The sequence below is a fragment of the Pongo pygmaeus genome, chromosome 15 (assembly GCF_028885625.2).
Source record: "Pongo pygmaeus isolate AG05252 chromosome 15, NHGRI_mPonPyg2-v2.0_pri, whole genome shotgun sequence".
In the NCBI taxonomy this organism is placed as follows: domain Eukaryota; kingdom Metazoa; phylum Chordata; class Mammalia; order Primates; family Hominidae; genus Pongo; species Pongo pygmaeus.
Window position 1 is genome coordinate 74,689,683 of NC_072388.2, and position 12,019 is coordinate 74,701,701.

The window sequence follows — 12,019 nt, forward strand, 5'->3', positions numbered from 1 at the left end:
ATACTTGAATTTCCCAGGAAGGGGAAGGAGGGCAGAGTAGGCATTCTGGGGACCACTGCATTAGCCAAAATGAGGAAGTATCTGCCTAGGAGTAGCAAAAAATAAACAATTTGAGGTATAATAATATATGTGCCTCTTTGTTAACATATTAAATAGTAAGACCTAGCAGCAGATCTAATACCTACCGTAATTTCAAAGAATGATAAATATTGACAGTATTTCCAAATAGTTGTAAGAATTCTAAAGTAATATGAAGAAAGATGCATTATTTCTTTTGGTAATGAAGTCACATTAATCCACTACTGTGGATAGTTTCCTACATTCATATGGAGGAAATGCTAAATTTCAATTAGAGGATGTAAGTTTTTTTCCATCCAAGTTTGTATATTCCCCGCATTCTTTCTTGAGGCCCCAGTTAACAGCTCCTGCTTATGAAGCATTCTAAAAACTTTGATTAAAAAAAACATAATTTGGCCAGGCGCAGTGGCTCACGCCTGTAATCCCAGCACTTTGGGAGGCTGAGGTGGGCAGATCACCTGAGGTCGGGAGTTTGAGACTAGCCTGACCCACATGGAGAAACCCCGTCTCTACTAAAAATACAAAATTAGCCGGGCTTGGTGGCGCATGCCTATAATCCCAGCTACTTGGGAAGGCTGAGGCAGGAGAATCGCTTGAACCTGGGAGGTGGAGGTTGCGGTGAGCCAAGATCGCGCCATTGCATTCCAGCCTGGGCAACAAGAGCAAAACTCTGTCTCAAAAAAAAAAAAATAAATAAAAATAATAATAATAATAATAATAATTTTCCCTGTTTAGCTAAGAAAAACCCTCATGATCTACCCATGCTTACCTTTTTAGCCTAATCGTCACTTTTTCCCACCAACTGATGGCCATTTCTACTTGCTCTTTTATACATACTTATTCTTACAAAGTCCCCTTCTTTTGGAATGGCCTTCAATCCATCCCTAAATTCTTCTAGCTTTGTCCTTCCTCCTCTATCCTAGATTAGGAAGAGGTACTCCCAGCCCTTCTTTTATCCCTCAGTCTAATTTAGATTCCCAGATTGTATAATTGCCTGTTTACTAATTTGTGCTTTCCAGGTTGGCTCTTAAGAGTAGGTACTTTGTTATGTTCATCTTTGTCAGTATCAAGAACCTACCACATGGTAGGCACACACACGGAAACATGCATTGAAAAAAATGAGATTGTGTTTGTAGCAAGTCCTAGTATCTTCCAATAAATCTGTTCTCTCATCAGTCTGAATTGATGTTTTCCTTCTTGCAGATCCAATTAATTTTGTTATTGTTAGAACCACTTTCAAACTAATTCTCTACTCATTTCTTTTAGGTTAATTTTGACTACCTTCCTTACCTTCTTGACTCCTCCCCGACCTACCCACCCTGTTCCGGCAAACAGTATCTTACATACTGTCTTACACTATGGCAGTAGCTTTAACCCTGGCTTATGTCCTGGCCACCCCCCCCACCATCCCCCTACCCCCACCCAGAGTGAAGTATTGGTACTTACTAAAAGCTGCCCAGGTAATTATAATGTAAAGTCATGATTGCAGATTACTGGCGAAAATCATTATCTGGGTGAAAAACTTAAAATCATTTTGAGACTTTCTAATGATTACCTGACAATATCAGGACATTAACATGGCTAGAAAACATGGGAAAGGAAAGACAAAACATCTTGGTGAAGACTTACCTTTTCACTGGATTTTTCATTGCATATCATCTACATTGCATTTGTCTCTTTACAAAAAAAAAATCAAAACATGTTATGTGACTCTATATAATATTTTTGAAGTGACAAAATTTTAGAATGGAGAACATTAATGGGGCAGGGTTTAAGAGGTATGGGTAGTTATAAAAGGGCAACATAGGGGATCTTCATGGTGATAATAATCATTGAGTATCTTTTCTGTGGTGGGTACATGAACCTACACAGTCAATAAAAATGTACTGAATTAAATACACACATACATAAATGAGTACAAGTAAAACTGGGGACTTTTTTTTTTTTTTTTTTTTGAGACAGTGTCTCACTCTGTTGCCCAGGCTGGAGTGCAGTGGCGCAATCTCAGCTCACTACAACCTCCTCCTTCTGGGTTCAAGCGATTCTCCTGCCTCAGCCTCCTGAGCAGCTGGGATTACGGGCTCACGACACCACACCCGGCTAATTTTTGTATTTTGTAGTAGAGACGGGGTTTCGCCATGTTGGCCAAGCTGATCTCGAACTCTTGGCCTCAAGTAATCCACCCACCTCGGCCTCCCAAAGTGCTAGAATTACAGGCGTGAGCCACTGCCCAGCCGGAAATTTTTTATGAGTGTTAAATGAAAGGAAATTGAATGAGAGTGTTTTAAAAGAAAAACAAAAGCCTATTTTAACATGAATAGCACTCAATTTCTGTGGTTAGAGCCCAGTCCTAGTTTAGAGACAATGGAGATTAGTAATATCTTTTTTCAACAGAGGTTTTTTTGTTATTGTTGTTTTGTTTTTTTGAGAGGAGTCTCGCTCTGTTGCCCAGGGTGGAGTGCAGTGGCATGATCTTGGCTCACTGCAACCTCCGCCTCCCAGGTTCAAGCAATTCTCCTGCCTCAGCCTCCCAAGTAGCTGGGATTACAGGTGCACGCCACCACGCCCGGCTGATTTTCTGTATTTTAGTAGAGACAGGGTTTCACCATGTTGCCCAGGCTGGTCTCGACCTCCTGAGCTCAGGCAATCCCCCTGCTTCGGACTCCCAAAGTGCTAAGATTACAGCTGTGAGCCAATGCGCCCGGCCTTTTAATAGAGTTTTTTTTTTAATTGTGGAAAATATATTTCTGATGAGCATCCCTTTTGAACCCCATGAGAATTGAGCTTTTGGTTTCTTTTCCTAAAACAGTTCAATGAAAGTAGAAAGAGCACTGCAGTTTGAGACCTAAGCCAGGGGCTCAGATGTAAGCCCTTTAAGCTCTGGCCATGGCAGATCAAAAAATTATTTTATCCTGCTCCTTTCTATAAATGGAGCTAATTAACACCTCCTTCACATGGTTGTTGTGATGAATAAGCAGTTTGCTGTGTAAATAGATAAGCAAATACAAATAATTGTTATAATTTTTCTCTATAATTTGTTTGTCCTCTCTCTTTTGTTTTTTATTGATGTCCCTCCAGCTCACAGCACTCTACTCTTTTATGAGAATGTTCTCAATTTATCTGTCTGCTTTTCCGCAAAGATGCCCTCCTTAGCCTAATTTCATGTTGAATTTCTGTATTAAAAATTTCTGGAGTGCATGTGTGTGTGAACTCAAGAGAGACTATCTGAATAGCATTCTCTAACCCGGTTGTCCTTTCTGCTTCTGTAGGGGAAACCCAAGAAGAAGCTTATTGACAGGAAGAACACGGTAATTGACTTTTAAAAGTTGAGAAATTCTTTCCATGTGCATAATGTGTGACCATGCACAGACTAAGCATAATACCTTATATAACCATTTTTAGTTTGGTTCAGCTTGAATAAGTAACATAAAAATTTTTTCTATTGAAAAAGTGTTTTGTGGCCACTTTTTACAAGCTAAGTTTGAGATTTACTTCACTATAACTACAGGTATACTATTCTAACTGAAGATGGTATTCTCGTTTAGCTGTGTGAGAGAGAGTATTAATGAGATTTTGAAACTACTGTCATGTTAGATTCAAGTAAAGAGTTTGTGTTTTGGCCTTGACATACCTGAGGCACACAGCTCTGTGCCTCATGGTACAGAAGAGAACCTGTTTCAAGTTTGCCACAGAACTGAAAGTATACAAAACACCTGTGGACTTTCATTTAGGCAGAGAGCCCTTTAAAGCATAAATCTAATTTTTCTTTAAAGAAGGAATACATTATGATTGCCATTTAGTTAAGGGAAAACTGAGATAAATCAAGTTTGTAGCTTGTTTCCAAATAGAAAGTCACACTTGGTGTATAAATTTTCTCCAGTTTTGAGTCAAGAAATATGCTTCCTATAACATACTGCTGTTAACTTGGAAATTGAGAAAAAAGAAAAAAATCTTAAACATTAAGAATATATGAAGAGCACTGAGTTCTGTTGTTCATTTTTTGGCACTCATTTTATATTGCCATCAATAGGGATTTTGGGCTCTGTAGAGGTGTAAGCAGATGCAAGCTGGCGTGTGATAGACCATATGCTGGAACATGAAACAAGTCCTAATATATTTAAAAGGATTAAAATGATACAGAGTATGTTCTTTGGCCCCAATAGAATTGAATATCAATAACAATAGAAAATCTTCACATATTTGGGAATTAAACATTTCTAAATAATCCATGGGTAAAAGAAGAAATCATGAGGAAAATTAGAAAATACTTTGAACTGAATGATACTAAAAATATGTCAAGATATGTACGCTACAGCTAAAGTAGTGCTTTGGGGGAAATTATAAGTTTAAATGCTTACCTTAGAAAACTGAGGACTGAGATCACTGTTCTAATGTTTGTTTTAAGAAACTGAAAAAAGTAGAGTAACTCCAAAGTAAGTGGAAGAAAGGAAAGGCAGAAATGAAATAAAAAACAAACAGTAAAGAACGTTAACAAAATCCAAGTGTGTTCATTGATAAGGTAGCATAATTGATAAACCCTTAGGTAGACTGATCTAGAATAAAGAGAAAGGACACTAATTACCAATATCATCAGATAGAAAAGAGAGGATTTCACTATAGATTCAACAGACATAAAGTGGATGCTAAGGTGTGGAAAAAGGATATTAAGGCAATATTATTAGCAACTTTATTACATTACTTTGACAACTTAGATGAAATGACAATTCTTTGTGGTGGTGGGAAAGTTGGGGGCAACACCCAAACTGATACCAGCTGAAGTAGAAATTTTGAAAAGCTCTGTATCTGTTGAGAAAATTGAAATTGTCATGAAAAACTTTCCTATAGAGAAAACTCCAGGCTCACTGGTTTCACTATTGAATTCTGTCAAGCATTTGAGGAATAATAACACCAATCTTATACAGATTCTTTTAAGAATATAGGAAGGGACACTTCCCAGTTCATCTTACGATGCCAGCATGACTATGATTCCAAAACCTGACAAAGACATTAAAATAGAAGAAGAAGAGAAAATTACAGGCTAATATCCTTCATGAACATAGACACAAAATTTCTTAATATTAGCAAATCTAATCTGCCAGTATAAAAAGGATAATACATATGACTAAGATTTTCCCCAGTATTGCAAGGTTGGCTTAACATTTGAAAATTAGTCATTGAAATTCACCATATTAATTACAGGGGAAAAACTAGATTATCATTTCATTAGATATCCCAAAAAAGCAACTGATGAAATTCAACACATATTTATGAGAAAACCTCAGCAAATCAGAAATAAAAGGAAACTTCTTTAGTTTGATAAAGGCCTTATATGAAAAACCTATTGGTATCATCATATTCAGTAAAATATTGAAGGCTTTTTCTGTATGATTTGTAATAGGGCAAGATGTCCACTCATACCACTTTTATTCACGTTGTACATTAGTATAGTAAAGCAAGGCAGGGAAAAAAGAAACAGATTGGAAAGGAGGAAGTAAAATGTCTATTTTTTGATGACATGATCATGTTAGTAGAAAATCCTAAGGCATCTATAACTACAAGAACACAGAAGTGAACTTCCCAAGGTCTTAGGATACAAGATTGATACACTAAAATCGATTGTATCTTAATGTACTAGTAGTAAATATTTGGAAAATGAAATTTTAAATTGTATTTACAACAGCATTTGAAAATATGAAATACTTAGGAATAAATTTAACAAAACATGTTCAATACCTATACAGTAAAAACTATTAAATATTACTGAAAGAAATTAAAGAAGACCTAAATAAATGGAGAGATATGCCGTATTTGTTGATTGGAAGAATTAATATAGTTAAAATAGCCATTTTCCTCAAATTGGTATAAAGATCCAGTGCAATCTCAATCATTATTCTGATGGATTTTTTCAAAGAAACAGACCAACATTTAAAAATTTATATTCAAATACAAAGGACTCAGAATATCCAAAGTAATCTTGAAAAAGACTTAACGTACTTGACCTAAATACTGTAATTCTACAGTATTCAAGATAGTGTCAAACTGATCACATTGAAACAGAATAGGAAGCCCAAAAATAGAGCCACATTTATATGGTCAAAGTAATCCAATGGTGAAAGGAAATTATTCTTTAAAAATGAGGATGGAACAACTGAATATCGTATTTTTTAAAATGAACCCCAACCGCTGTTTCCCATAGAAATTAGAGATGATTCATAGATATAAAAACTATTACTATAAAACTTATTGAAGAAAACATAATATCTTTGTGACTTTGGTCTTGGCAATGTTTTTAGACATGACACAGAGAGCAATAAAAAACAATGTTATATTTTCTCAAGATTAAAAAGTTCGTTATAAGATACTGTTAGTAAAATGATTTGGCAAGCCACTGACTGAGTGGAAATATGCATCAAACATATCTGTCAAAGGATTGATATCTAGGAACTGTCAAGAACTCCTACAATTCAATAATAAAAAGACCATCAACCCAATTACAAAAGGGTAAAATATTTGAACAGACACTTCAAAAGGAAGATATATGAGTAGCCAATATGCTTATGAAAATGTGCTTAACAACATTAGTTATCAGGGAGTTACAAATTAAAACCACGTTATACCACTGAACATCTAGCAGAATGACTGATATTATACTGACAATACTAAATGGCGGTAAGGATGTGGAACTAACAGAACTGTGATAAATTGTCGTTGACAGCGTAAACTGGTACAAGCACTTTAGGAAGAGACTGGCAGTTTGTTAGAAATATACGAATTTCACTTTGAGATCTACACAGAAGAAATAAACATAATCACAAAACGGCTTGTACAAATATGTTCATAGTAGCTTTATTCGTAATGCTGCAAAACAGGAAACAACCTAAGTGTCCAACAAGAGAGCAGATAACTGTGGGTTATTCAGACAGTGACCTACTGCTCAGAAATAAAATGGGATGAATACTGACACACACAAGAGTGAATCTCAAAAGCATGCTGAATGAAAGAAGCCTTATACAAAACAGTTCATACTGTATGGTTTCATCTTTATGAAATTCTAGAACAGGCAAAAGTAATACATGATGAAAAATTCACAACAGTGATTGCCTTTAGGACGTTAGAGAAGGATTGACTGGGTAGGAGTGGGAAGGGGCATGAGAACTTCTGAGGTGATAGTAATGTTAAGAGTTTAGGTTATATAGCTCTAGGCATTTGTCAGAACTCATTAAGTGGACATTTAATATTTGGATATGTCACTGTACGTAACTTTTAGCTTACCCAACACAGTTCTATAAAACAATTATTGAACTCTAGCTAGTAATGATATGCATGTTGAAATGTTTATGAGCAAAATGCACTGATGTCTCTAACTTTGAATTGCTTTAAAAATTAGATAGACTGATGGATGGATAGAAGGATGTATGATGGATATATACGTGACGAAACAAAATATAGTAAAATGTTAATTGTAGAAGCTAGGTGGTAGGTAGGTATATGGTTGTTCACTGTACAGTTCTTTAAACTTTTGTTTAAATATTTAAAAAAAAATGTTGGGGGCTCAGGCTGGGCACGGTGCCTCACACCTGTAATCCCAGCACTTTGGGAGGCTGAGGCGGGTGGATCACGAGGTCAGGAGATCGAGACCATCCTGGCTAATAGGGTGAAACCCCATCTCTACTAAAAATACAAAAAATTAGCCAGGCGTGGTGGCATATGCCTGTAGTCCCAGCTACCTGGGAGGCTGAGGCAGGAGAATTGCTTGAACCCAGGAGGCAGAGGTTGCAGTGAATCGAGATGGCGCCACTGCACTCAAGCCTGGGCGACAGAGCTAGACTCCATCTCAAAATAAATAAATAAATAAATAAATAAATAGTTGGAAAAAGTAAATGAAAAAGACGTAGCTAAAAGATATCCAACTAATTTTTAGGAAATTAAATTGTTTGTTAATTAACCAATATTTATGGCAAGTCAGCTGTGTGCTGGACAGTCTCATAAGCATCTAGGATACAGTGATACAAGACAAACATGGTCCTTGCCCTCATAGAACTATTATTCTGGCTTACCGGATTCATATTTTACCCAGCATTCCCTATCCTCTATCCCTTGTACTATTTAGGATTTATCTGTTTATCCAGGGTCTCTTAGTTCCTAGTTGTTATTTTAAAATATCTTTAGAGAAAGAGATTTGTAGTAGCTTCTCCATATCTGTGAGCTTTTAGCGTTCATGTTTTCAGAAGTTTATTTTTTGAGTTTTTGTTGAAAAAAAAGAAATCTTTTTTCCCTAAAGAATGGAGTTCTTGACAATGTAGACGGTATAATGTAGACAATATAAGCTCTTGTTTATGTTTTATATAATGAACAGTGGTTCATGAACATAAACACTGGGCTTTAACTTATTAGAGTGTTGAATTAACTTCCACTCATTTAATTAGGATGACCTCAAACATTAAATTGTCTCCAATCACATTAAGTTTTTAAGAGACATGTCTTTGGAGAGAGAGTTTGTGTGTTTATGAGATAACGATGTCGGTGTTAAGCTATGCCCATGTTTGTCCATACAGTTATCAAATTTGACCAAGTTTTTAAAAAAATACAAAATTGACCAAGTTAGCCAGACATTATTAAATAAGTGGTTTAAATGATTTTATCTTATCAGATTTGTTTTATTTTCTGTATTATTAAATTAGCTAAAAGTTTATTTCTATAGCTCTCTCTGTGTGTGTGTGTGTGTGTGTGTGTGTGTGTGTATGTACTCTTTGGAACTCTGATAAAATACATGGAAACTATTTTTAAAGTTCATTGATTTGCTTCCCATTTGTGCTCCCAGTGCCAGGACCTTCCTGTTTTTGGCTCTGTGTCCTACTCTGGAGAGAAGGCCTCCAAAAGACTTACCATCCATTCCATCCACCCAGAAATCCCTATCAGAAAGGTCCCAAATAGACCAAATGACACAGCCTTTTTATTGTACTCAGAGACTGAAAACTCCCAGAGGAGTAAGGATGATTTCTTGACCTCAAAGGGAACACACTTTGAGTTCTAGAGAGTTCAGAGCCAACCAATTAGATTTTGTGTTTGAGCGTAGAGAGTTGGCTACATGCTTTCAGTCACTGATACAGATACTGCTTTTCTGACCCGGTGACCCAGAGCCCTCTCTTTGGTGACTTGGTTATGGCTCCCTCTCTTGTATTTTGCTCAGTCCTTGTCTAGACTGGGCCTCATATCAGTCACTCCCTGATTTGTGATTTGTGTTACTTTAATGCCTAATGTAGCTGGTGCCAGCCCCCTTTCCACATCCCATTTCTCATTCTTGACCTGATGTATTTAGCCTTGTCCTATCTCTGCTGCCTTTCCTTGTCTGTGCCTCTGACTCTAACTCCTGACCTGTACTTAATACCTGTAAAGTCCCTGCCACCTTGCTCCACCTTCTCCTGTATATAATCAGGATCTTAAAGGAGGGTGGGTGCCTTGGCATTTCCTCATGTTGGGATGCTTGAGACTTGGTGAGTCCCTAGGGCTTGGTGACTTTTCACTAAGACACTTCTATGCGTCTCAGTCAACTCGGTGCTCCCTCGCATATTCACAAATCATCAGCCTTTGTTCCCCTCGTCTGAACCTCTGCTAAATCTGTATTGTTTAGATTTTATATACATTCAAAAGAATATTTATAAAATGCTGAGTAAGTTATAATGGGTAGAAATGAAACAAACACCATTTGCCACCACTCAACTTAAGAATTAAGATGTTGTCGTTTTTAAGGTATAAACTATTTTAAGGTATAAGGTGTTGGGTGGCACTTTATAATCCCTGCAGTAAAGTAATAATCAGTATCACTGAACACTTAAAGGTCTTAAACATTGTCTTTAGCCGCATATTTTTTTCAGAACATTTAATAAATTCAAATGGGTCACTAGTGAGGTTTTAATGTAGATTCTAGTGTTCCTCTTTATCTGTCAAACTTTTAGAATTCACTTGAGTTACCATGTCCCGTATGTCAGCATTATGGAATTCTGGGAAGCTTAGCCTTGGAATGAAGGAGAGAACTTTCTGAAGGCCGTAGCTACCATGTTGCTTTTCCCCTAGAATGACTGCTGATGGAGCGCCAGAATTGAAGATAGAGAGTCTGAATTCAAAGGCCAAGCTGCATGCTGCGCTTTACGAGAGGAAGCTCCTGTCTCTGGAGGTGCGAAAACGTAGACGACGGAGTAGCAGATTGAGGGCAATGAGGCCAAAATACCCAGGTACCTGCTGGTGAGCTTTCACCAAACTCCCTTATCTGGATCCTGCCAGACTGAGTTAACTAGCTGCTTACTCAGTATTTCATGAGTCAGAATCTTCCTGATCACATACACCTTTTTTGTATAGTTTTTTTCTCTGAAACTTAATTTCAACAAAGTCTTAAGTTTTTAAACCTTCCACTCTATAATATTTGTATTGAAGACTATCTGAAACACATACATTTTGGCCTTTGCTCTTATGTCAGCATCATACAAATACCTGATACTCTAGAAATAATATTAGCCTGAGTTTAATGGAATCCTGAGCATTACTGTTCAGATTTTTTATAATTAGGTAAGTTCAGTTCATTCTTTAACATTGCTGAATGGCATAAGTATTTTAGATAAAGTGGAATTTCATTCTCTCCCAGCTTCTACAATGTTGTAGGTCTGTTTATAATTGACTGATATACTGATTTCCTTTTTTTCTCTCCTTCCCTCCTGTGAACATCTGTATCAGGCAGTGTGTTAGTCACTGAGGTTTTGCTGGTAAATAAAAAAGATACGGTTTCTGTCCTCATAGAACTTACAAGGCGATAGAGAAGGATAATGAATAAACATAGGATAGAAAGATATTCCCCTGTTCTTTATACCTCCATGAAGGGTGCTTTTTAAAAAATCTCTAACACACTATAGAAATTACTAAGCCAAGGGTTTTTTGTTTTTTTATTTTTATTGTTTGCCTTAAGTTGTGAGAGAGTGATGATGAGAGTATGATGAAAAATGTATACTTTAATGAAGATTACTAATAGGTTTTAGAATATGTAACATTAGGCCAGGCATGGTGCCTCATGCCTGTAATCCCAGCACTTTAGGAGGCCAAGGTGGGAGGATCGCTTGAGCCCAGGAGTTCGAGACCAGCCCAGGCAATCTGGCAAAATCCTGTCTCTACAAAAAATACAAAAATTAGCTGGGTATGGTAACATGTGCCTATAGTCCCAGCTACTTGGAAGGCTAGGTGGGAGGACTACTTGACCCCAGGACGTCGAGCTGTAATGAGCCGAGATCCTGCCACTGCCCTCCAGCCTGGGCAACAGAGTGAGACCCTGTCTCAAAAAATGATAATAAATAAAAACAAAAATAAATAAAAGAATATATGAGATTAGAGAGTGACAGGTGGTTGCTATTAATTCTGTGCCTTGTTTGTGGTTTGGTTTAGAAATGGGCTTTTACTAAAAAGAGAAAAGGAAGGTATTGGGAGAGAGGAACATTTAATCCTTTTTTCAGCAACATTAGTGATTCTTCGCATTTAGTGATTACCCAACCAGCTGAAATGAATGTTAAAACTGAGACAGAGAGTGAAGAGGAGGAAGAAGTCGCATTAGACAATGAAGAGGAAGAACAGGAGGCTTCCCAGGAGGAGTCTGCAGGATTTCTTAGAGAAAATCAAGCCAAATATACACCCTCATTGACAGCTTTGGTAGAAAATACACCCAAAGAACATTCCATGAAAGTTCGTGAATGGAATAATAAAGGTGGACACTGCTGCAAACTTGAGACTCAGGAGTTGGAGCCTAAATTTAACCTGATGCAGATTCTTCAAGATAATGGCAATCTTAGGTATGTATCTTTTATAATTATATTAGTAAAACTGATAACAGCTAACTTGTACTGTGTACCAGGTACTATTTTAGTGGTTTTACAGTCATTTTTCATTTAATATTTACAGAAGT

At 36.8% G+C, this 12,019-nt stretch overlaps 1 protein-coding gene across 50 annotated transcripts in view; it reads left to right on the forward strand.

The window, feature by feature from the left end:
- TTLL5 (tubulin tyrosine ligase like 5) overlaps positions 1–12,019 on the forward strand; it is a 295,613-nt gene that overhangs the window by 93,949 nt on the left and 189,645 nt on the right. For 27 of the 50 annotated variants that reach the window (XR_010123769.1, XM_054448025.2, XM_063651918.1 and 24 more), the window contains 3 exons: positions 3,348–3,386; positions 10,153–10,310; positions 11,600–11,906. Coding sequence is in view for 49 of the 50 variants with exons in the window: in XM_054448025.2 (XP_054304000.2) it covers positions 3,348–3,386; positions 10,153–10,310; positions 11,600–11,906 (504 nt within the window). In the remaining variant the exon portion in view is untranslated. The remainder of the gene's footprint in view (positions 1–3,347; positions 3,387–10,152; positions 10,311–11,599; positions 11,907–12,019) is intronic. The other 23 variants (XM_054448030.2, XM_063651919.1, XM_054448038.2 and 20 more) reach the window with 3 other exon arrangements.